This window comes from Anser anser (genome assembly GCF_964211835.1).
Source record: "Anser anser genome assembly, contig: HAP1_SCAFFOLD_288, whole genome shotgun sequence".
NCBI classification, from domain to species: Eukaryota; Metazoa; Chordata; class Aves; order Anseriformes; family Anatidae; genus Anser; species Anser anser.
The window spans coordinates 64106-88905 of record NW_028153550.1 but is presented as its reverse complement, the minus strand read 5'-3'; the positions used below and the strand labels follow the sequence as shown (position 1 = coordinate 88905).

The 24800-nt window shown below is 48.6% G+C and overlaps 2 protein-coding genes across 15 annotated transcripts in view; one reads left to right on the top strand and one right to left on the bottom strand.

Moving 5' to 3' along the window:
* Window positions 1-6: 6 nt before the first annotated feature.
* Window positions 7-22932, top strand: LOC310891940 (uncharacterized protein). Of its 14 annotated transcripts, XM_083854158.1 has the most exons (14): window positions 13-145; window positions 2947-6508; window positions 6727-6923; window positions 8401-8538; window positions 10440-12617; window positions 13537-13672; window positions 15858-15920; window positions 16121-16199; window positions 19998-20072; window positions 20379-20444; window positions 20882-20953; window positions 21253-21324; window positions 21684-21785; window positions 22760-22932. In XM_083854158.1, exons 6-14 carry the CDS (start codon window positions 13670-13672, stop codon window positions 22924-22926), a joined length of 699 nt encoding a protein of 232 aa, XP_083710284.1. In that variant the 5' UTR covers window positions 13-145; window positions 2947-6508; window positions 6727-6923; window positions 8401-8538; window positions 10440-12617; window positions 13537-13669; the 3' UTR covers window positions 22927-22932. The 14 variants fall into 14 exon arrangements, 1 of the variants encoding a protein (XP_083710284.1); XR_014577794.1 differs by lacking the exons at window positions 15858-15920; window positions 16121-16199; window positions 19998-20072; ... (3 more) ...; window positions 21684-21785; window positions 22760-22932 and having other exon boundaries at window positions 7-145; window positions 2947-4946; window positions 5225-6508; window positions 13537-14495; XR_014577795.1 differs by lacking the exons at window positions 15858-15920; window positions 16121-16199; window positions 19998-20072; ... (3 more) ...; window positions 21684-21785; window positions 22760-22932 and having other exon boundaries at window positions 7-145; window positions 2947-5064; window positions 5225-6508; window positions 13537-14495.
* Window positions 22933-23761: 829 nt separating this feature from the next.
* Window positions 23762-24800, bottom strand: part of LOC310891938 (adhesion G-protein coupled receptor V1-like) — a gene marked incomplete at its 5' end in the record, with an annotated part of 32854 nt that continues 31815 nt past the window's right edge. Inside the window, 2 exons of the mRNA XM_083854155.1 lie at window positions 23762-23884; window positions 24513-24765. Of these exons, the coding sequence (XP_083710281.1) occupies window positions 23829-23884; window positions 24513-24765 (309 nt within the window). The remainder of the gene's footprint in view (window positions 23885-24512; window positions 24766-24800) is intronic.

Sequence of the window (24800 nt, the reverse complement as noted above, 5' to 3'; positions counted from 1 at the left end):
AGGGCGGACGCTCTCACCGCGGGGGGGTCCGCGGGGGGGGGGGGGAGGCGGCGGCGCTCCCGGCGCATGCGCAGTGCGGGCCGCGGGGTTGCAGCAGCCGGAGCGGCGGCGGCAGCAGGCGGCGGCTGGGCTCGCGGACGGGGGGGTGAGTCCGGCGGGGAGGGGGGGAAAAACCGGGGGGGGTAAAATTTGGGGGGATCGGGAACCGACCCCCCCCCCAGCAGGGTGCCGAATGGGCTCGCCCGGCGGGGAGGGGAGGGGGAGCGAGGAAGGAGCGCGCGGGGCCCGCGTGGCGCCTCCCCCCCGTAAGGCGCGGGCTCCCCCCGGGCCCCCTCAGACCGGCGGCGGCGGCCGCCCCGCGAGGGTCGGTCCTGCTGCTCCGCTCCGCTGCTGCTCCGGCAGCTTCTGGGTTTGTACCATAAGCTCAAAACGAAAAAGATTAAAGGAATTCTGGGAAAAGATGTACCTATCCCGCGGACATCCCCACGGGGGCGTTTGCTAGCACATTGGAAGGAGGGAGGTTTTGGTCAAGAACTGCGGAAAGGAAAGCTGATTGATTATCGTAATATTTGGTGGCCCCAGTATAAACTAGAGGACCGAGAAACTTGGCCTGAGAATGGAACATTGCAATATAATACGATTTTACAATTGATGCTATTTTGCAAGCGGGAAGGAAAATATGATGAACTGCCGTACGTGGAATTATTCTTTTATTTGCGCCGAAAGCCTGAATGGCGGCGTGCTTGTGGAATAACGGTGCTTGAGGTTTCAACTGAGGAACGTTGTTGTGCGTGTACTAGGGAGGGACGCCGTATACAGCATCAGGCAATAGAGAATAATAAGTATTATGGGGAAATGAATAATGGAAATATTGATCTGGAAGTCGCGCCGTCGGCTCCGCCGGGAGAGCCGGGACAGGGAGGGAAAAGAGAAAAGGAAGATAGCAGTAGTGATGGAGAATCCCCGACTTTAGCCTCCCCGCGTCACATAGGACCCGGCAACAGCGAAGGGCAGCAGAAACTATAAATGAACAGAGAGGGAAAATAATCGCTCCCCTCAGGCAAGGAGGGGGGACAGAAGGACCGGTATATGTTAAGGTGCCTTTTTCAGCTGGGGACTTAATGACATGGAAACAAGCAGCCGGCACCTACAGGGAAAACCCAGATAAAGTAGCCGGGGTAATGAAAATGATAATTAAAACCCCAAATCCCGATTGGGATGATCTCCAGGCGATCCTGGATACTTTGATGGACTCGACAGAAAAAGACATGGTATTGCGGGCAGCCAGAGAGAGAGCCCGAGAAGATATACGAAATGGATTAGTGCTTGGAAATCTAGATCAAAACTTCCCCACCGAGGATCCCCAATGGGATTATAACACGGGGGATGGAATAAGGAGGCTGAAGAGATACCGAGATTGGGTACAAGTCGGGGTACAGAATGCCATGCCCCGGACCATAAATTGGTCAAAATTGTATAATGTCAGGCAAGAAAAAGCGGAATCGCCTTCCGCCTTTTTAGAGAGATTGAAAGAAACCGCTAAGAAATATACAGATTTAGACGTAGAGACTGAGCAAGCTAAAGCTCAATTGGCGCTCATTTTCCTGGGACAAGCCCGAGAGGATATTAGGAAGAAATTGCAAAAGTTGGAAGGTGCAGATTTGAGAAATTTGGATAGGCTGTTGGAAATAGCCTGGAAAGCGTATAATAACAGAGAAAAGGAAACGACAAAAAGGCAACAACAGAACTTATTAGCAGTAATTCAAGGGAGAGAACACGCAGGATTAAGGGGCGGGGAAGAGGAAATATTAACGGTCGAGGTAGAGGAACAGGGAGAGGCTACCCGAGCTCAGGGGGAAACCGGCTGGGTCTTAACCAATGTGCCCATTGTAAGGGGGAGGGTCATTGGAAAAACGAGTGCCCTCTCCGTGGACAGCTGATCGTTGGGGGGGGAAATTCGTTCCGAAACCGAGAAGCAGCCAAGGCGATGCTTCTGGGGGAATATAGTAGCTGACTAGGAGATCCGGTAGCAGAAACTAAAGAGCCCTTGGTAAAAATTCAAATAGGAAGTAAGGAAGTAAAATTTTTAATTGATACAGGGGCCACATAGTCAGTACTCGATAGATTAAGTGGTAAGATAGGGGAAAGGAAAACTACTATTGTAGGTGCCACCGGGAAGGAGGAAATACGGCCGTTCTTACAACCCCTTGATTTACGGTTTGGAGGTAAAGAAATTACGCATGAATTTTTATATGCTATGCTCTTATTGATTTATATGAATTTTTATAAGCTATTAAATCACAGGGCCACAACTAATGAACCTGCCCCTATTTCTCTTTGGTATGACTGCGATCCAATTCATGTATTTTCATCCTTTTATATAAATATCAGTGTTTCTTTCCCCCTAGGTCTTGCTGTGATGGGAAGAAATAGAATTGTCACTTTGAAGAACCAGACATAGGCTATGCTATTTACCTCCTCCTCCCTGCACACCTGCCCTGCTGTAGATTTCTAGAAGCACAAGAGTAAAAAAAAAAAAAAAAAAAAAAAAACAAAACAAAGAAAAAAAACATTCAAACCTAAAAAAGCATCTGATTTAAAATAAAATTAATAAGAATCATTTAGGGAATACGAAGTCTTTGATGTACCAGTCCATACTAGAGTAAAGGTATCACTGCTCTCTTGCCAAAAATAATGTAGAGTTGGCTGTCCAGCAGTGATGTAAAGATCCAGTATGAAAACAGTAATTCCCCTTGTCCTTTTTGGCATCAGCCAGAGTAGAAATGGACTGGCTGCAGGAATTGCTAAATTGCTGAGTAACCGATGATGAATAAGTGGCTTTCCCCTTTATTTCAATGGGGGATTAAAATGATTGACGTTGGTGCTGGCAGGTTTCTAGGGGACTCTTGTAGTAATGCCCTCCGTCTTGCATTTCCTTCCCTGCAGGTTGCAACCAAACAGATGAATTTGCAGCAGCAGCCCAAGAAAGAAGTGATTATCAATGAAATCCTGGTAATGAGGGAAAACAAAAACCCCAACATCGTCAGCTACTTGGACAGGTACGTCGTGATTTGAAGGGTTCACCGAGGGGCTCTGGAAAACCCACAAAGGGTTCACCGAGGCCTCCTTCCACGTCCTTATTGTGAACTACTGAAGCAAACACTCTTCTGCCCAGCAGCCACCAGTGGCTGAACAAAGTGCTGCACGACAAAGCACTTGCTGTCTGTGCAAAGGCTCTCTCCGCCTGCACGCATCAGGGTTATTTTCTTCAGACAATCAGTTTCAATGAATTTAATTGTTATCACTCCCAAGGCAATCTTCTCGTCCCCATTAGAGCTAAAAGGTTAAGCTGCGGGGTCTTGTTGTAGGACAGTTCAGGCTCAGGGGAGAAGAAAAATACTTTCTTGTTCAGTCTTTCAAACACAGAAGATGATATTTGCCTCTCTGCAGTTAAACACATTCATTCCAAGGGGTTTTGGGGAGGTAACTCGTGACTGTATAATGTAAAGGGGTTCAGATGTGCTGGGGCCTCTGCATTCATACACTAAGAAGACGACTCAAAATTGTACGTTGGTAGTGAAGTCCAAAGAGTGACCTCAAGCCTTCATCCCTGAGGGACTGGGGTATCATGGAAGCTCTGAAAGCCTGCATTTTTTTTTGCCAGAAAGTGAATGTAGAAACCTGGCTTGTGCTGTCAAGCCCCCATTGCAGTGAATCCCAGGGTATGTGTAGGAGCAGTTTGGAGGAGCCAGACCTGCTGGTGGTGGTTGTCCTTTGGCCTGAAGAAGTCTTGCTGTAGGTGGAACTGTGTGAGACACTGCTAAACGCAGCTGCTCTCCATGGAAGAGCAGATCAGACAGGTCCTGAGGCAGCTTTTGAGGAGCCAGAGCACACAGAGGACAGATCTTGTCCACATCACATCATCTCACCGGTCCATCAAGACGTGTTCTCCTCCACTGACCAGTGGAGCAACTGCGAGAGTTCCTCCTTCACCATCCGGGGATGAAAATTGGTGATTATACTTCTTGTAAGCTGGTAATGAGCTGTTACCTCTATCCATAAAAACGAGCTTTTCCTCCAATGGCATCCCCAAATATGCTGCATCTTTTGTAAGAAAGTTACACAGGAGTAGCAGGGGAGAGTCTAGTTGAGCACGGCCTCTGAAGTAGGTGTTTGGATGCACCTTAGGCAAGGACCAAGTCTTCGTAACATTGCTTGCCGAAAAGGGGAGATTTTGAAAGTGTCTTTTCCCTTCATTTTTCTAAAATGGCTTATTTAAATGTGCCTGGTTTAAGATCTTCAGCAGTAATTCAGTTCTCTGTGAACTGCTCCCGCGGTTACTCATCATGTCCTAGGTGTAGGATTTAATTAAAGGAGGCTGACATGTCAAGTAGCCCTTAAAGGCTGATCTGTATTCTCTGCTGAGCTTATCTTGCCTCAAATCAGCATCATCCTGGAAGGAGAGGGTATTTGTAGCTGGGTCAGAAACACCTTACATTCCTTTATAGTTGGGTTTCAGGAGAACAGCTCCCCTTCCCAGCACATTATTGCCCTAAATCTCTTTGTCCTGCTTTCACACAGTCCCACTGTGTTACAGTCTGCAAGGACCTGGATTATAAATTATCATCTCAGTGGAGCACTGATGACTGCTAACAGATGTTTTTTCTCTAAACCCTCACAGGTTTGCACAGCAGCAAGGCATCTGGGCTGGTGAAACTCATCACAAGGCACCTGGGCTGGTGAAACTTGTCACCAGGTTCATCAGTTGTCTGTGACAACCTGAAGCTAGTCTCCAGAAGAGCCACGGACTGGTTTTCCTCATCCTTTACTTGGTGTTCAGGGCATCTCAGGTTGTCCCCTGCCCTGGCTGGGGTTTTTGCTGTCCTTAAGGGAACTCTCGACTCATCCGTCTGCTCCTTACAAAACGGGGCAGATAAGCTGTGAAGGTGGGGTTTATGGTTTTCAAGCTGATGGTTCCTTCCTTCGGGAATGTGTCATCCTGATGCATCTGTCATGAAAGGTTGAGTTGATGTTTTTCCGGATGGGCCCAAGAAGGCAGAAGTGGTTGGTGATGATTTTTTTTTACATGAGTTAATGCTGGTGCCTTCAACCCAGGTCTTCTGCTTCTAGACATGAGCACACGTGCTCCCAGCAGAGAACAATATCCCAAATGGATGTGAAAAGTCACCCTCATCTCAGCTTTTTCCTATTTATCTTCCTACAGGCTTCCTACAGATGAGATTTTTCAAATGCACGATGCTTAAAAAATGGTGTTCTTGAAAAAGACCTGAAAAGTTGTACGTGGGCAACCACCCAGGACTGGGTGCAACCACCCAGCTCCCTTCGGGCTGCTGCGCTGGGCTGACAGGAGGAGTCCCCAGGGGCCACCATGCGCCTTTAACACTTGTGAAAATAAACTGAGGGGTGAAAATGGTAGTGTGTAAGCGATTAGAGGTGGCTAATTTCTTATATTAGGAGTGAGTTTCTATAGCTGAGTAATTGGTAACGACAGACACGGAGAAGGCTGAGGTACTCAGCAACTTCTTTGCCTCCGTCTGCGCTGGTAGATGGGCTTCCCAAGTCTTTCATTTCCCTGAACCCGTAGGTGGAGGCTGGGGGAGCAAAGTCCCACCGACTGTAAGTGCAGAGCAGGTTCGAGACCACCTGCTGAATGTAAACAGGTCCAGGTCTATGGGACCTGATGACATGAATCCCAGGGTCCTGAGGGAACTGGCTGATGGGGTTGCCAAGCCTCTCTCCATCACAGTTGAAAAGTCCTGGCAGTCGGGCGATGTCACTGGTGAGTGGAAAAATGGAAACGTCATGCCCCTACTCTTCAACAATCAAAACAAAGAACTGAACAAAGAGCGCTACTCTTCACCAATTAAAACAATTAGGAGACTTTTCTTCTCAGCAAGAGCGGTCAGGCACTGGGACGCGTTGCCCAGGGAGGTGGTGGAGTCCCTGTCCCTGGGGGTGTTCAAGGCAAGGTTGGACGTGGTGCTTGGGGACGTGGTTTCGTGGGTGACATTGTTCGTAGGGGGATGGTTGGACCAGGTGATCTTGGAGGGCTTTTCCAACCTTAATTTTTCTATGATTCTATGATTCTGTGATCTTTTGGAAAGTCAAATGCAAATAAGACAGGGCCAAGCAATTTCCACAGGAAGGCTCTCCAGCTTTCTGTCTTCTCAAAGAAAATAATAAGTACCAAATAGGGAACTTAAATTTATTCTGAACACAGTATTTGCTCTAGAAAGCAAATTGTGTTTGAGAGATGGTACATCTTCTGGGGAAATATTATCTCTGGGACTGAAAATACGACCAGATAATACTGGTGGGTGTGGGTGGAGGGGGGACAGACTGGGCATTGCTTTCTGTTTTCACAGACCCAGGAACAGGCTTGAGAGCATGTGTTACACAGTGTATTACAGCTGCAAAATGCTGCAGTGCCACGTTTCACAGCATCCATGTACAGCTCTTTACTGATCACCAGCCTTCACATCGACAAGTGAGCAGCTCTGTGATGTTGATGGCCTCAGCGAGTCAGATTTAGAAGCTTACTCCTGAACACCTTGTTAACCACAAAAGCAGGCCTCCTTTGCAGCAGCAATGTAGCAGGCAGTGCAACAGGCTAGCTTGTACCACAGCTGTGGCATCAGTACGTGTTGTTTTTGGAGAAACCTGCTGATTTCTAACTTTTTCTTCCCTCCTTCTTTGCTTTTCCAGCTGACTTTGGCTTCTGCGCCGAGATCGCTCCCGAACAGAGCAAGCGCAGCACCGTGGTGGGGACCCCGTACTGGATGGCGCCTGAAGTGGTGACACGAAAAGCCTCCGGGCCCAAAGTGGACATCTGGTCACTGGGGATAATGGCCATCGAGATGATCGAAGGAGAACCCCCCTACCTCAATGAAAACCCCCTGAGAGTAAGCGAGTGCCTTTTTTTGCCCTCAGGCCTTCGCTGAGCCTGCTGGTTAACCTAGGCTCTGGAGGAGGCAGATGAACCTCCGCTGTGGTTTCATCACATGCAGCTACACGTCTCCTTGGATGCTGTAGTGAGAAGATTGTGGTCATTTAAGTTAGAAGCCATGGCTGGTTCTGGGTGGCAGAGGGCACAGGCTCTTCCTGTTGCAGACCTTCAGGTAGGGTCTGAGTTAATCATGTGGTGCATCCATAATTCCCCCCCTTCTGGAGAGGCTGACAGGGGCACCTTCTGGCCCCAGAGTGCCTGGCTTCTTAAATCCTTGTGAGTGGGGAAGAGAGCTGTCCTTGAATTCGAAGAATACCACATTACGCTTTTACAAACAGGGCTTTTTCTTGCTGGTGCATTGTTCTTCTTGGCATGCTCCCAGTAAAGCTCCAGGTTTAACAAGCCTTTAGTCAGGCTTTGCCCCTGCTGGTGTCTCTCCCTTCGTATTCTTTAATGAAAGGGGAAATTCTGTCAGTTTGTAAGAATGCAGCTGTTCTTGGTGTAAGCCAGTTTTATGGCTTTTTTTCCTAAGCTAAACAGGACGAAGGGATCTAGAACAGTTCTGTTTAACTTGTTTCCGCCTCTTTGACTGGAGGTGATTTTGGGAGAGAAGTGCAGCAGTGAAGAAGTGCGAAAGGAAAATGTTGGTGTGGAGTTAAATGAGGATGGCTAAGCAACGGGGTGCTTTGCTCTCATTTAACTTAACTTGTTGCAGTTCCCAGGCTATCAGACCTCTACCTTGAGATGTGATGAGCGATGAGCTCAAAAGGCCTCTGCCAGATGTCTGTTTCCTTTTAAAAGGCATCTAGCGATTTTCTTTTAAGAATAAAATTTTGCAGTGGATGAATTCTGAATTTCCTGATTCTTAGAAAATTCTTCATTCGCAAGCAGCAGCAAAACGACTCCACTCGTTTCTGTAGGGTGTTAAGTGCTGCTTGAGAACCTACTGGCCATCTTTTGTAAGGGACCAACTGCATCTTTAGAGTATTGACTTTTGAGGCCTTGTGCAATTGGGCAAAGTATCGAGAGAACAAAGCCTCCTGATTATTCAGGGGTACCTTCCCATGAGGATATAGTTATTGCAGGAGTCGAGCAATGGACAGAGCTGTGCCAGCCAACTTCCCTATGTAAACACAGTCTGGACTGCTGGTTTTGTCCTCTTAATCCCTTGAGAGGGCTGCAGGATCCAAACCCAGATTACGAGGGTAAAGCAAGAAAGGATTGGATCCCATCCACATAAAAATAAGGCCGGCAGCTCTTCTCTTTGCTGAAACTTAAGCATTTCTTCGTCACCCTGATAAGGGTTTTTGTTTTGGTTTTGTTTTTCCCCATTGAACTGTGGGGAGGGAGAGGAAAAATGGGTGCCTCTGTGAACCGCAGCTGGAGTCTGACCTTCGTAACCTCCTGTTTCTTTGGTGCTTGCTTTGCTTTAGGCCCTGTATCTCATTGCTACTAACGGGACTCCGGAACTGCAGAATCCAGAAAAGCTTTCACCCATATTCCGAGACTTCTTAAATCGCTGTCTTGAAATGGACGTGGAAAAAAGAGGTTCTGCAAAAGAGCTGCTCCAGGTAAGTGCTGGGGAACAGGACGGAATTCAGCATTCTAGAGTGAGAATAGGCATGTGGAGAAATGTCATTTGGGGTCTTAAATACTGCGTCATCTGAAGTCACAAGCACAGCAGAGATGATTTACCATGAAGAAACGAACAAAAAAACCCAAAACGAACCAACCAAAAAACCCCAAATCCATACCGAAGCGTTTACAGAGTACTTTCCTTTTTGTGCTGTACTTGCTACTGGCAGCAGCTGTGCAGCGTGTTCTGTAACCAACCTCAAATAATTGCCGTGCCCCGAGCCTGCCAACTGCTGAGCCCCTTAATTCCCGTGGCTTCTGCACGCAGCTCACCCTAACATCTGGCTGTGGTGTTGCGGTCTGGCCATGCTTGTTCCCATTTGGATAACAGGAGGGCTTCCAGCTATCGAATGCTCTGGTTGTCTCCCTTCTGGGGGAGAGTTCCCAAAGCTTTTTGGAAGGGGCACGTCTTGCACTAACTGCAGCAGTTTGGCGTTAACACATTTTGCCAGATACAGCTCTTCCTGCAGAGGTGATGGAACCAAGCTTGTGAGAAATCCTCAGTTATTTCACTGAAAACCTGGTGTCTTTGTCTGGACTCCTGGTGAAAGTGAAGGACGAAGCTGCCAGGCTTTTTACCAACACAGATGAGGAGTGTTCATGTGTTTCCTTTTGTCAGACCTCCCACGGGGGTGGAAAATGTGCTTCAGCTCTTTGTAAAATAAATCTGTGATGATGGGGCCCTCAGACCTCACCTGTGAGACAGTTGTCTCTTTTTTGGTGTTCCTTTCTTTCCTTTAGTTTGTTTACTGGGTTCAGCTTTGGGAGTGCTGCTGCCTTTCTGAGACTCTAAAGAAGCATTAATCAGCGGCAGAAAGAATGGCAGTAGATGAAAGCTGACTTTTTCTCCTGGACTTGCCAACTCCAGAGTATCAGAGAGCAGCAGTGCTGTGTCCCTTGGGGCAGGAGAACATTGGGACTGCAGCATTTCTGCCTGCCTTTACCTTTTGGCCTCGGATTTTTCCACCTCTGAAGTGTGTTCAGATTGGGTGGTTGATCCCTTCTGGTGCTCAGAAATCCTGGGGGACTTAATTATTTTGGGTTTTCAGAACAGCTTGTGGGCTTCAGGCCTTCACTCGTCTGATTAGCTGTCTTGTGTCAGTCTCTGTCCTCAAGCTAGACTTCCTCTGCGAGGCTGGAGTATTGCAAGCTTTCCACTTAACCCTGAACACAGGGAAAACTCCTTCCTCTGTTCCAGATGTTGTGTTTTAAACCTTGCCCCCGAAACAAACTCCACATGTCCTGCAAGAAGCACTTTGTGACACCACCTACTGCTTGTTGCATGCTGGATAATCCATATTGTTTAACAGAACAGAGCACCTGGTATAGGAGATGGCCTGACTGGTCCTGTTGTGAATTCCCTGCTGTGCTCCTCAGTCCCAGCTGTTCTGAAAATTTCTAATAGCTTTAGAAGGCCAAGGCAATGTTTTCAGCAGATCTGTGGTGACAGGAAAGAAAGAATGGAGAGATGATTGCTTCAGGAAGCCCTGTGCAATGTTTTGGAACTGCACAGGTTGCTTTTACTTACACCTCCCTTCCACAAAGAATTTCCCTGCAGATTTTGCATGAATTTATTTCCTGGGAGAACTTGCTTGGTCTTGGGAGTGTATAAACCTTGGAGAAATTAGGATGTGTTGGGTGCAAAGCTCTTTATCAGTTCAGGTGAGGCCCAAAAGTCACGGTGAACTTTCTTGCTCATCGTGTCTTTTTTGTTTCACCTGCTTGGAGGTTGTTGGAGTTCATACAGGTCTAGGTCCTGATATTTTGTGTAAACACCAGGCTTTTGGGACGTGTTCTGAGAAATGTAACCTTTTTTTTTCCTTTTTCCTCTTCCTAGCACCAGTTCCTGAAAATTGCAAAGCCTCTTTCTAGTCTCACTCCTCTGATTATTGCTGCTAAAGAAGCAGCAAAGAACAGCCATTAAAGCGGGGGAGCCAGCACAGCCGTCGTGTCAAGCCTTTTAGATGTTCCCTACAGAAACCGAATTACCTGTCCCTGTCCCCTCCTGCTCCTCCTTCACAGGGGTGTTCTTAAAACTTTGATCTGCCTTGAAGGGTAGCAGATGTATCGTTTGCTGAATGTGGGAGGGCACGCAACAGGTACGCTGCTGATCTTGCGTAGTGAACTGTCTTTCCATCCTCCTTGATGGGCACGGTAGGGGAAGGGTATATTTTATGGCTGGGAAGATCTTCTGAGAACATCTGAACCTGACCTACCCGTAGCAAAGCCAGTTTGTTCTTGTATTTCTTACTGTGTTTATTTTTAAAGATAATGTGGAGCCTTTAGACCATGTTTATCTTAATAAATTAAATCTTCTGCTGGCTGGACTCTTCCTGCTTCTGCCAAGCTGCTCTTCCAGCACTGAGGCTGCTCTCTGCTTCGGATGACTTGAGGAGGGAAGGAAGCAGGCAGCAGCAATCGGAACAGCTAAAACAACTGGAAGGGGAACGAGGGCAGGACCATGCAGCCCTCCGGCAGCACCGCTGGATGCTTCCAGGGAGCAAAGAGAAAGCCTGTGTGTGCTTCTTGCAGCTGTTGGACAACTCGTGATCTTTTTGCCAAATTGTGTGAATCAAGGTCCTTCCCCGCACACTTTAGTTTCAACTCAAGTAATCAAACAGCTTTCAAAGAGTTCTGATATTCTAGAAGAATCACAGGAAAAATCAACTGGGATTTCTTTTAGGGTTATTTTATTAGTGCTGTCAGGCTTCGTGGAGACCTGCCCTGTGAGAGAAAGCAAACAGAACAATTGCTCTTAGGAAGATAAGGTCTGCCTGCAAGATGATGTTGAAAACTCTTGCTTCTTAGACCAAGGCCAACAGAAAACAACCTGATCACGGACAGTGTTTTCTTGGAAGCATAGGGGCATTCATTTTTTTGTTGTTTTGAAATGAGCGAGTGAACTGATATCTTTATGCTACTGACTCCTTTGGTTGCTAATGATGCGTAAAACAACAGCAACCCTGGAACTACTAGAGAGATTGGGTGTAAACACTGGCGTTATGTTGAACTGTATCCTGATTTTTAATAAAAGGACTGCCGCATTTCTTAACTCGGGGCTGAGGGAGGGTTGGAGAATTCACTGTCACCAGACGATTCTGTCGGATGGGATGGGTTTTCATGTTATCGTCACTGGGTGCTTACAAGTGATGCATTAAGTGATACAAGCTTCTGTAGTCCTGTGGGATAGCGAGTGGCTCTGAAGAGGAGTAACTGCACACAGAGGGAACGGATAAAAGATCTTGCTTTCTCTGTACGTATCGCTTTGGTCATTTCCAGGGTGAGTTTAATCCAGTTCTCCTCTCCCCAAAGCACTTGTGTTGCACAGAAACTCATTCCTGCTTCTTGCTGAGACCTGCTGCTGGATCAGTCCTTTCCTCCCTGCCCTGGGCTTGTGATTGAAACATATACATATATTTGTCTTTTTTGGTGTCTTCTCCCATCCTTCAGGCTACAGGGTGGCCACTGTCTGACGTGAGGCTGTAACGTCTGAAGTCCATTGCCAAATCTTCTGCCTTCCTCCCCTTGTGTACATTCTTCATCTTCATGTAATATGGAGAGTTTCCCCTCGCAAGATGAATTCCTTGGGCAGAGCAGCAAAGCTGCCAGCCCTGGGGGGAACCTGGTCTCTTGATGAGCTCCTCTGCTCGGGGCTGGGGTGGAGATCGGGAAAGGGAAGGCCACTACCCTCGGATAATTCTCTTTGGTGAGGAGTTTGGTTTTATTTTCTATGCAAGTCTCAAATGCCATGCGTGGGGTAGATGGGAAGGAATGATGGGCTAGATCTCACTAGGTCTAAAATCTAATGTGGCTCTGGTCTTACTGACCCATCAATTGCCTTTTTTTGACAGCACAGGATTAAACCTGATCCATGAATGTACTGAGTGTTGCTGACTTCCCTTCGCTTTCCCTTCGCACTCCATCCTTGGCACCGCTTTGAGATGGGAGTGGTAATGCAGATGTGCCCTACCTGCGAGCAAATCCGTCAGCTTATTTTTCTGCAGGAGGAAAAATGGTAAAAAGGGTGACTTGTGTTTAAGTTACTCTCCTGGATTCTCTGTTGCCTATTGGAAAGCAATCTGCAGGAGTGACTATTTCTCCATATCCTTAAGCTCATGATGTGCTTCTGTCTCATTGACTTCAACTGTGAATTGGTCCTTACTGGTTTGGTAAGGACTGAGAGCTGTGCACTGGGAAGCTGTAAGACAGCGGCTGTAGCCCTGTCACCTTCTCCTGTTTTTATTTTACCATCCTGCGATGCAAAAGAAGTTGACTTGCTACTGTGTGCCTAGCCCCAGTTCCAAGTTAACAGACGCATCGTGTTTTCATGGTCTCAGAAATCTTAAATAAAAAGATAAATAAAAGAATGTAGTTAGTTTAGGAGAATGAGATACATTTTTTTTTGTCCAGAGATGGATCCTTTTCTCTACTCTTAGGTTCATCTGGGCATCGCTCAGCTCCAGCACTGGTGGCAGCTGCTGCATAGCCTTTTACAGCACTTTCTGGTCACTACAGAGAGCTGTTAGCACAAGTGTCTGACATAATAGTTCTTTTTTTTTTCTGAGAACATCTTTTCTGCTGGGATTTGAACACAACTTCCAACTAAAGAACTGATTTGGTAGCATTTTAAAATATATTTTAATATACCTACATATTTAATATACCTATTTAATAATATACCTACATTTTAATATACCTATTTAATATATCTACAGTGACTGTAGACATGTCATCGGTTTTATTTTATTTTTTACCTGCCTATGATGCGAAAGAGTTTGACTTGCTACTTTGTACCTAGCCCCAATTCCAAGTTAACAGACACATCATGTTTTCACATTCTCAGAAATCTTAAAAACATAAATAAAATTTAGTTAGCTTAGGAGAATGAGGTATATATTTTTTTCTGAGAGATGGATCCTTTTCTCTACTCTTAGGTTCATCTGGGCATCGCCCAGCTTCAGCACTGGTGGCAGCTTTTGGATAGCCTCTTCCAGCACTTTCTGGTCACTACAGAGAGCTGTTAGCACAAGTGTCTGACTTAAAAATTTTCCTCTGTGGCCAAGAAGAATGGTACGTATCTGAACGCCTTTCTTAATTACGAGCTTACAGATTCCCCAGCATCTTTTGTATGGGAGCTGTCAAAGGTGAAGGCTGAATCTGTTTGTCTCCCTAGCATAAAATACGGAGACTTTTCAATGGCTTATTTTGACAGTAATAGAGAACATGTGGATGTATTTTGGGGTTGTAAACACACTGGATTGAGCGTAAAGATAATGTCCTAGGGAGGATCTCATGGTTTGCTGCTAATGACAGCCCTCAGAATCAAGGCTGGGGTCTTGGAGAAGCAGGGAGCTGCCGCTGCTGGTGGCAGAACAGCGATGCCGGCGGGGGCTGGATGGAAACTTGCAGCCGAAATGGATGCCCCCAGGAAAGGGGTGGGAGGGCAACAGAGGATGGTGTTGCTCTGAGGAAGAAGATGGGTGCTGGGGTAGGTGGAAGCAAAAGGTAAAAGCTCAGTTTCCCACCTGCTGAGGGAATTTGGAGGGTGCTGGAGCAGCCTGCGCTGGATTGAGGCATCCTGTTTGGGAGCAGAAAGGAGCGGGGGGCTCCTGTGCAATGAAGGGGTGCTCAGAGTGAGGTCTGAGGCTTATGTCTTTGAGGAACAACCCATGCTAAGTGAGCTGGAGCTAATCTGACCTGCTGCCAGGTGTCTGTGTGTCTTGTCCTGCTGGGAAATTGCAAGGGCCTTTTCTGTTTTAAAATCAGCTGGAAAACGTGTTTCTCTTTCTTTGTACTGCCTTGGTGTAACTCTCCGGTAGTGCCCGGTTTGTTGGGGTCAGCTCAGCCATTTAGAAAGCAAAACTGAAACCTTAAATAAAACCTGAATGAATGACCTGCTTCTCCTCCCCTTTGTTTCAATGAGGCTTGCAGAAATGAATGGGGGGGTGCTTGAAGGAGTTGTGTTTCTCTGATCTGTTTTAATTAGATCTTACTTGATAGAGCAAAGTGACTTTACGCTGAAAGCTGATGCAGAAAGTGTGATTTCTACTGCTTATTTTAACCTGTTTGGAAGTCATTAATGCTCTGAGAAAGACCAGTCTGGAAGCAGGATGTAGAGCCCTCTTTTTGGGCCTCTTCCAGAGAGAGAGGGGCTTGTGGATTCGGTCCGCAGACCCCTTCAGGTTACGTACCCGAGAACATTGGCCAAAGCTGTCAGGTACCTACCCTGAAGCGATCTGAGGAGAGGATCCCAAACTAAATCTGTATGTGGAGGTAGCCACAAAGCTCTGGCCAACAAGATCCGCCAGCTGTGTGGCATCCAGGGCAGCATTCGTAGCACAGACGGTTTGTATGTGGTCTTGGACACTGGCTACATGTGTCTTTATGGTGTCTGGGAGACCACCTGCCTGCGACCATAGAGACGCGGTCCTCCCGGCCTGCTAGAGCGGCCCCCCGCGGTCCGCCAGAATCCCAGCGTCCCTTGCGCGCTCCCGCCCGGCCTCAGCGGCTTCCGGCGGCGGCAGAGCAGGGGCGGCGGGAGCAGCGAGGCGGCGGTAGCCGCGGCGTAGCGCGGGCAGGGCCAGAAGGTGCAGACGGTGATGGTGCAGCCCATCGTAGCCTTCCTGCGGCCGGGGGGCGACGGGGGAGCGGGTGGGGGGCGGCCCGGGCCTCAGGGGTCTCGGCCCGGGCCTTGAGGCCTTGTTCCGGGCCTGGAGCTCTTGTCCCCGTGCTGAGCCCTTCACGCAGCGCCGCAGAACCTCATCTTCTGCTACCTGCAGAGCGTGAGTAGCGCAGGGAGAGGACGGGGAGGGGATGGGGATGGGGATTTGGGGGAGGGGTGGGGGGAGCGGGGAGGGTCCGGGGATCCCCCTCGCTGAGTTTTCGGCTCTCACCGGTTGCTCGGGGCAGGTTTGTGGGGAATGGAGAGCTGTGCGGCGTGCTGGTGGGTACAAGGAGCTGCTGCGCAGCGCGGCGTTGCCCCCTCGTGTTAACGGGAGTGGGATCGTGCAGCCGGGCGTGCAGGAGTGTTCCCTTGTGACTGGAAACGTGTTCTTCAGCAAACGTGTAGTATTCACCCGGTCCTATAACACTCTAAAATGTCAGACTGTTAATTGAAAGTGCCCCTGAGAGTTGCTCCTTGGAGTGTTTGGGAGCTCTAGCGGCTATGGTTAGCGGGTATTTCTGAACACATGAGAGAGAACAGAACTACTCGCGGTGTTTGTGTGCCTATTTACTCTCCTCCTTCATTCTGCAGAGGTCGAGGATCCAGGTGTGGCTTTCCGAGCAAGTGAACATGTGGATAGAAGGCTGCATCATCGTGAGTATCAGCACGACCCCGCGTTACGTCGTTAGTTTGTTTTCCCTCATTCACAATCCTATTTTTTCTTGTCAAGAGAAGCTAGCACAAGGGAAAAAAAAAATCGCTAACAATTAGTCTTCATTGTCCAGCCTGGGTCAGCAAAGCTGACGATGGTTTGTGTTGTTGCTGAACTAATTGCCACTGTTGCTGATTTCTAGGGCTTTGACGAGTACATGAATTTGGTGCTGGACGACGCAGAGGAGATTCACTCCAAGACAAAATCAAGGAAACAGCTGGGTGTGTCTGTGCAACCCGAGCGACGCGCGGTCTGAAACCGGCCTGGGTGAGCCTTCTAGGTAGCAGCACTGAGAGGTACCAACCGTGATGGGCAAAACCCTGCTCAACCACAGGAAATACTTTCTGAAAACACGAGATTATTCTCAGGTTCTGGGCTCTCTCTAATCCCCTCTTTCCCTTCTCTGTGCTGCAGGCCGGCTCATGTTAAAAGGGGACAACATCACTCTTCTACAGAGCGTTTCTAACTAGAATTTGCCATCCTTAGAACAAAGGTGGCTGCCGTGCTGCGGAGTGACTGAGTGCCAGGGGAACGCGGCCCGCTGGTAGATAGGAAGTTATTTGTAACTGGGGTTGCATGCTGAGGTCAAAAGTCCTTCCTTTGTGGACTTCCTTTTCTTTTTGCTGTGGATCTGATAAGTTTCGCTAACGGTATGTGCTTTCTCGAACATTACATCTGCATTATGCGGCCAGGGTGGACTCGTTCAGGGCACGGAAGCCCCACACGGTCCTTGAGCTAGCAGGGTGCTAAGGAGGGTGTTGGAGATTTTGCATACAATTGCAGCCCTTTGTTGCTGCAGTGACAGGTTCCTCAGATTCTTTCTAAACGGGGTTTAACTTGTTGAGAATCTTTTTGGGAGTGTTTATTGTGGATCAATCAGTAAAAGTATCTTAGTGGGCCCGTGAGGGATTTGGGGCTGTGGTGCAGTAACCCAGCGTTTACAAGTGTTACTGCTACGCATGCCTGTCGAATAACGTCTCCAGATCAGAGAGTGAGAGCGGGCAACTGGTTTGGATTAAATCTGTCACTTCTTGCTGCTTTGGACAGAGCCTGTAGATTAAACCCTTGTGCTGTTCAATAAGCTGGGGTATCAGATGTGTCGGTTGGGTTTTTATCACTTGATTTATTTTTTTTATCCGTCTGGAGATCTGTCTGTTCTATTTAAGTTTCCCCAAGAGAGCTGAGTTGCTTGGTGCATCGACCAAAGATCAGTTCCCTGGCTGACTTGGGACAACCAGTCCCCTCGTTTTTCTGAGCACAAAAAAAAAAAAAAAATTGACTGTAACTGTAACTCAGAAACTAAGATTACCTGAATGGAGAGAAATGAATTTTGATGCACAGGCTGTGCTAGAAATCTGTTAATCAACATTCAGTTTTTCAAAACTTCAATTTGTGTATCACCATCATGAAAATTAGTAAATTCAAGGTGGGAGATCCTTTCCTGAAAGGGAAGGACAGAAATACGAGTCTTGCTGTGGGGCCTACCCAGCGCAGTTCTGCCATTCCGAGAAGTAATACGTCAGGAGTGTCACAGCAGACGTTCCCAGGAAGAAACCTTTGAGGGGCAGCATGACACACTTTATTGGCTAAAGCAGCTTCAGCTGTACAGCCTGCTGCCGGGATGGGGAATTCTAAGTTGTGTTCAAGTTGCTGAGTTCCTTTCAGCATGTAGTAAAGATGTAACGTGCCGATGTGGTTTGGGAACAGGAGGCATTACGTGTCACCAGCAGTGGGCACACAGGGAACAAAATAGTATCTTACGAGGTCCTCCACATCCGCCTTTCATTTTGTCCTTGGTTTGCCAGCTGGAGCTTTCAGGAGGCGAGGAAGGAGGCTGTCCCAGTGAGTAGTTCAGGTGTTGCAGGGTATTTGTGATGCAGTGCTTGTAAAATTTACCTGCCCGCATCTCCTGTTACAGGCAGCCCCCCGCGGGCCCTGTGAGACGGGGAGCTGCTGCCCGGGGTTAGGCCCAAGGTGCCCTGTCAGGCCCAGGGCCGCCCTTGCCCTTGCCCTCGCCCTGCCCTTCCCTCCCGCTCCTCAGCCCTTCCTCAGGCCTTTTGGGCCGTCCGTCCCACCGCCCTGCCCCGTCCCTGCCGTCTCCCGAGGGAAGCAAAGAGTCCCTGGGCGGCCTTCAGGGAGGAGGTTCTGCTGAGGAAATTAAAGCTTCCCCCTTAACGGGCGCCTTGCGAGTTATTGAGTTCCAACCTTCTGCCTTCCTTTCGTAGCAGTGCCTCTGAGGGGTGTGCTGTAAGGTAGCCGTCATCTGGCGCGCTGCTCCTCCGTTTCCCAAAGGAGCTGCCCTCAGGATCTGACTAACTCTGGATGCACCCGGTTGTCACCTTAATTTCTCCGTTAGTTTGCTGGAAACAACCTGCTTGGGTGACCGTTGTGTTTGTTTCTTAAACCTTGGATCGAGGAGGTCTCTGTTTCCTTATGCTGATGTTCACGAGGAAAGTGCAGAAGGGATGCTTACTGTTGCCCGGGTCGGTACTGTTGCCAGGATGGGAATGTTTAGCCTACCGGCCCTCTGGTGCTGTTAGGCTGCACTCGGAGTGTGAGCTCTGGGCCTTATTTGGAAAAGACTGCGTTATTTGAGTGTACAAACCCGAGATATTCTGTGGATAGGTGATTCTCGAACCACGTCAGAACCACTGCTGGAGTCGGACGCGCGTTTGACTGATCAGGCGGAGCAGGTGAACTGAATTTGTTGCTGGATGGCGAGGTGTTCTGGGGGAAGAGCTAGTCTAAGGAAAACTTCCTCTTACTGCCCCTTCCCATCTCAAATGGCCACTGCCTGGGGAAATTGCTTCTTTATGAGATTAACTACAACGTTACAGTGAGGATGAGGAATCATCATTACTCCCATAGTTATTTGCTGCCAGGCCGCAGCGTTGATTTCAGAGATGTTTTTTTTTAAAAAAAAAAGGAAAAAAGAAAGGAAGTATGTATTCTTTTACATACTCTCTTTTTCCCGAGAGTAAATGTTGTAGCTTCAGCAGTACCCTTCCTCTGGAAACGATTCCCAGTGCCTGCTCAGACACTGGGGAGGAAAATGACCGAGAGAGCAATGGAGGAGAGCCACCCGATATAAAGAAAGGAAAAAAGGGGTTATGGATGAAGGGAAAGCCACTACATAAAAAATTGGTGCTATCTAAAAATTGGTTAAGGGTTTGGGACCTGCAGGTGCTGCCTACACGTGCGTGTGTTGCAGTCGTGCCTGTTGCCACTGCGCAAAATGGAGAGAGCTTCTTTGTCGAATGCAGCATGAAAGCATGCGCCATTGCCTGGAAGAAAAGCACGGCCTTCCCTCGTGTGGGACTTCTTCCCTATTGATCTGTGGTTTACCTGAAGGTTTACCATAACCTGCATCATATGTTTCAAAACAAAAACAAAACCCAACACCAACATTAAAGGGTGGCAAGGCAGATGCTCATCTGGGGACTGCTGGGACTGACAGGCATTGCTCCGCACCGGTCCTGACAGCAGCACCAGCTGCAGCGGCGGTGGTGGAAGCATGGTGCGAGTGTGGGGAGCCACGGCCCCTGCCTGCGTCCTCTTCCTCCTGCTGGTGGCCCTGTGTGCCCGGGGTGCCCAGGCTGCGCCATGGCGACCACCGGGAGCAGGTGGGTGGGCAGGGCCGGGGCCAACACCAAACCCTGGGCGGCATGGTGCTGTGCGGCACGCGTATGGATGGAGGGGACGGGGACGGGATGGCAGCAGGGCCGGGCGGGCACCGCGGGCAGGGGGCAGGCAGGAGGCAGAAGCCCCGCAGGGTGGCACGGTGGGGCCGTGGCTGCTGCGGGGTTGTTTCCTGCCGGGGGGGCCGGGAGCGGCGCTGGGGCCGAGAAGCCCGGGTCTGAGCCCCTGTGGGGCTGAGGCCGCTGGCCCCTCTTGGGAAATTTCCACCTGCATCTTTGTCTCGTGACATTGCCTCAGCCCCCTCAGTCACTGCAGGGTGCTGGGGAAGAGGGAGAGCACAGCATGCCATGGCAACGTCTCTCATCTCTGCTTGATTTTAGATGATGACGGTGTTGGCTCTCGATATCCAGCTTCTCAGCTGGATCATGGTTTGGAGCCTCAGGAGGATCCCCGAGGTACGTTGCGAGTGTGCTTCCTTGAAGGAAGATGGCTAATGGGCTGTAATAGTTTATTCAGGGTCTTCCAAGCGCGTTTGTGCCTTGAGGGGGCTTGCACAAATGAGCCCTGAATATTTCTTCACTTGGAGAGATGCCACCCCTGCCCCTCTCCACAGAGAGGGAAGAACCCAGGCTTTTCTTCCTGTTTGGGCCATGTCATTACCTGAGCCCCAGCCAGTGCCTCCCGGTCACTGAGGAAGAGGCAGGCCCCAAGAGGCAATGGAAGCTCCCCTTACCTGTGTCTGATCCCACTTGTGCCCACAGGCAGTACTGGTCAAGTGCCTCCATGGAATCCTGCTCCTGAGCCTGCCAGTATGGGTCCCACAGGTGGTAAGTTGTCCGTGTTCATTTCCTTGCTGTTTGTTAAGGGTTTGTTGAGCTAGCTCAGCAAGGGTTCAGCTGCTCACTGGCCAGGGGGCTTCTCCATGACAAACATGGATGATCATTTTTCCCGGGGTCTGCACGCTCCCCCTGCAGTGGGGTCTTCCTTTGTGTCCAGCAGAGATCTTCCCGTAAGAAACACCTGAGGGGCCACATCTTTGGCGGCGTGGTCCCTGCGGGGTGTTGCGCACAGCCTGGAGAGAGGATTTGGGAAGAGGCCAAGAGGGAGCCTCCAGCTCAGCAGGCCCCTTTGCGGCTTTGGAAATCCTGGCTCGTGTCTGGGTCCCACATCCTTGCCTGAGCCCCCTCCAGTCGCTGCAGGTCACTAAGGAAGAGGTAGATCACACCATGCACGGGGAATGTTTCTCTTCTGTGCTTGATTGCAGCAGTTCTCGTAGGCTCTGGCTACTCGACACCTCAGCCTGATGTGGACCACGAGCCTCAGGTTAATCTGCCAGGTAAGTCAGCGGAAGGCAGGAGCATCTAGGTGCTGCAGAGCCAGCAGGCACCTTGCGCTTGAGTTGAGACCTGGGGTGGGCACGGGGAGGGCCCTTCTCCGGGCAGCTCCACGCACGCTTAGTTTGTACCAGCACGGTGCCACTGCAGGCACCCAGCAACTGTTTGCAAGATGCTCTGGAGTGGCAGGGAGAGACGAGTGCCGTGGAGCAGTCCCCTCTTTGAACCGCATTCTCTGTCACTCTGGTCAGAAGGAGTATGTTGGCGTAGTTCACAGGAGGGACTCCACTTGTGTTTACAGATGGGACCGAAGGCGAAGGTGATCCAGGCTCCCAGATGGGTTCCAGGACTGAAGCTCTGGGAGATGGCCTGGGTAAGTTGTGGCTTTTGACTTCCTTTGAGAGCTGCCAGCTCAAAGCCCAAACGTCAGCCAGGCATCTCTGCAGGTGGGAGGGTACAGACCGGCACGTGTGTGTGCCCTGTCAAGGCACGAGCCCTGGTATGCTCTCCTACTGAGCTATTGATGTAGATGGCGCTGGGACAGAAACTTCTCACGGGGCTTTGGTTGCAGAAGTGTCCCCAGGGAGGGCTTTGCCAGACCCTCGGCTGCTTCCTGCGCTGGAGCCCAGCTGGTATCCCAGGGGTGGGAAGTCATTTCACTGACTTCACAAACTAAGCCCTGGTCCTCCAAATTGCACTGGTGCCAAAGTTAACTTCCTACTTTCTGTTCAGGTCCTCTAACAGCGAAGGACAATGCTGAAATAAGAAAATCTTCCCCAACATCCTCTGACATCATAGAGGAGATCATAAAGGAGTTAGAGGAGGCAGCACCTGGTGGGTATATTTCACTCTGTCCGCCATAAGACTTGGGAAGCTGAGGTTCTAAATCCATGTGTGGACACACCGTAACCTGCACAGCAGGAAGGGATGGATCAGAGCGGAGACACTCAATTTCACACCTGGCAGGCACTGGTGAGCCTCAGAGAAGGCCGAGAGCCTCTGCTGCCGCTTGTGGGTCACGCCGTGTCCCAGGGGCAGCTGCTAGCCCAGCACTACCATAAGTGGTCCGAGCCGTTCCGTGCAAACATTGGTATCCAGCCAGCAGCAAAGGGCTTCTGCTGAACTTGTGTTCAGCTCCTGCACAGCGCTGCTTGCAGCTGGGCGAGTTCAAGGCAGGAGGCACAGCCCAAGCAGTCCTTGCTGTCTCATTTGCCGGGAGACACATGTCACTGCAGGGGAAAAGCACCCTTGGCGCTTACCTCAGTTTCAGCTGATTTAGCTGTCCAATTCTAGTTGGGTTTCAAATGACTTGGCTGTGCTTCTCCTCTTGTTTGGGGACTGTGGGCTCTTCCCTGATGCCCACAACTGTGCCCACAACATGGTTCAAGAGCTTGCGGCTCAGCCTGATGTGTGTGACTCTTGCCCTTCCCATGGGATGGAGTCAGCATGATGGGATGGACATGCTTCTCAGAAGGGCTGTTCCTGCCTCTGAACTGGATGCAGCTTTTTTCTGTCCTCTTTGAAGGCACGAATTGAGCAACATCTTGCAGTGTGCCAAAAATGCACTATGTGCGATGTGAACAAGAAGATCTCCTGCAATCTCCTGGTCTCGCAGCAGGCCAGATTTTGCTGTCTGTGCTGGTAGACTGCCAGGAGTCGAACACTTAGATTTTTCTTTGTGAATGACATGTTGTGTCCTGGTTCCAGTTAGGACAGAGTTAAGTAGCTCATAGTAGCTGGTAGGGTGCTATGTTTTGGATTAGGATGAGAAGAGCGCTGATAACATGCTGATGTTTTAATTGTTGCAGAGCAGTGTTTACACCAGGCCAAGGACTTTTCGGCTTCTCGCTCTGTCCTGCCAGCGAGCAGGCTGGGGGTGCAGCAGGAGCTGGGAGGGGACAGACCCAGGACAGCTGACCCAAACTGGCCAAAGGGGTATTCCATACCGTCTGACGTCATGCTAAACAATATATAGGGGTGGCTGGTCGGGGTGGGGGGCCGGCTGCTCGGGAATAGGCTGGGCATCGGTCAGCGGGTGGTGAGCAATTGCATTGTGCATCACTTGTTTCGTACACATTATTATTATTAATACTATTATCAGTATTATTATTGTTATTTTTTTCCTGTCTTAATAAACTGTCTCTATCTCAACTCACAGGCTTCACTTTCCCGTTTCTCTCCCCCATCCCACGGAGGGAGGGGGGAGGGTGAGCGAACGGCTGTGTGGTGTTTAGCTGCCGGCTGGGTTAAACCACAACAAGCACTAATGAAATAGGCCACCATACAACGAAACATAACAGTCTCCGCTATCACAAATGAGTATCACAGAAAAAGAAACGCAAGGTGTCTCAGACAAGTTATATAAACAAAAAAGCCTACCTAGGTATAAAATCTGACTGGTTGGAAATAGTGGTCAGTTCATAGATCTGTGAGCTGGAGTTAACGGACAAAGCAATCAAGCTCTTGCTGATGTTCAGAGACCTTGCAGTAACTGAAGTGATATGATCTGCATATGGGGCTTCCAGCATTATAGAGAATTGGTTCGCTTCAGAGTTCCAAGCATACAGTGTTGTTATATCCTTACCAGCTAGGAGGACATGGACTACATGGAGCAAAGAGGAAGAGAATATTTTTTTAGTCATATATTTAAAAGTTACTGTCTTAATGCCAGAAGTGCACTTTGCAGAACACTGATTACACTGACTTTTAAGGTCTGATAAATACATATGAAAAAATAAAGACATGCATTTCTGAAATTCCAGCATTATATACTAGGATTTGAAAAAAAAAAAATCTCATTTAAGTCTTACCTAAACCTGAAGGAGGCATGAAGACATGGATATTTCTTACATCATGGACTGGAAGAGATTGGAAGTGTCAAAAAGTAGACTGCCCTGTCTCCCAGACAAAAATTTCAGAAGAATTTCCAGAGTCTACCAAGGAACAAAATGACAAAACTCACATTATTTTGCTGCCTTTTAGTTAAATCACACACTGGTGGCCATTCAAAAGCCAGAGTCTGGCAGCTTTAATTATGAAGTGACACTGATTGTATTATTTTCCTTATTATTTGGTGCATAACTTCGATGCAAGAACATTAAGACTGACATTAGACAACATCTAATTGCAAAGAAACCTGTGGACTGCAACAAAAACTTTTTAGTAGCCATAGAGACAAAATGACATATAAAATGTCAACCTTGTAATAAAATACACGTATACTTTGCTGACTAGTGATCTGTGTGTGGCACAAAGCTCAGAAAAGCTTAGAAAGAGTGTGATAAGCAGGTAGATTAAATAGAGTTATTATTTCCCATTGTTACTGGGAAAGCATTTCATTTGTTTTGTAAGTATTTGAGAACAAGCACAAGGCTTTTATTTTCTGAGAGAAAAAGTAGAGATTACTTTCATAAAATACTTACTAGGGTTAAATGCTTATTGAGTACTGTCACCCCCGCAGTGATTCCAATAGCTTTCTAAACTCCTTTACCACAAAGGCCTTTGCTATCAAACAAGCCATTGTATACTCAGCAAACTCATTCTTTGTTTTCTGCTAAATACCTTTTGCAATAATTACAAAGACATCAGATCCAGAAATCCAGGACTCCATATGTTTTATTTCCTTTGCTGGTACTTGATGAAGCTTCCTAAACTCGTTGTTCAACCACTGATACAAGAGAATGTTTTGGCTGGTATTTGACAAAGAAACTAACAGGTACGTAAAGCCTCCTCTAGGAAACAGGGCTATGTCCACAACTCCATAAAGTGGAAGCTGATGATGCAGAACAAATATGTCTTTATTCCACTGGAAAACCTGTGGAAATACAAAAATCTTTTCTTTATATATTC

Bases quoted from the DNA above. Each gene is read 5' to 3' on its own strand.
- LOC310891940 (XM_083854158.1), top strand. The intron at 20,954-21,252 runs GTAAGTCAGCGG...TTGTGTTTACAG, and splicing joins GCCTCAGGTTAATCTGCCAG to ATGGGACCGAAGGCGAAGGT. The intron at 21,325-21,683 runs GTAAGTTGTGGC...CTTTCTGTTCAG, and splicing joins AGCTCTGGGAGATGGCCTGG to GTCCTCTAACAGCGAAGGAC.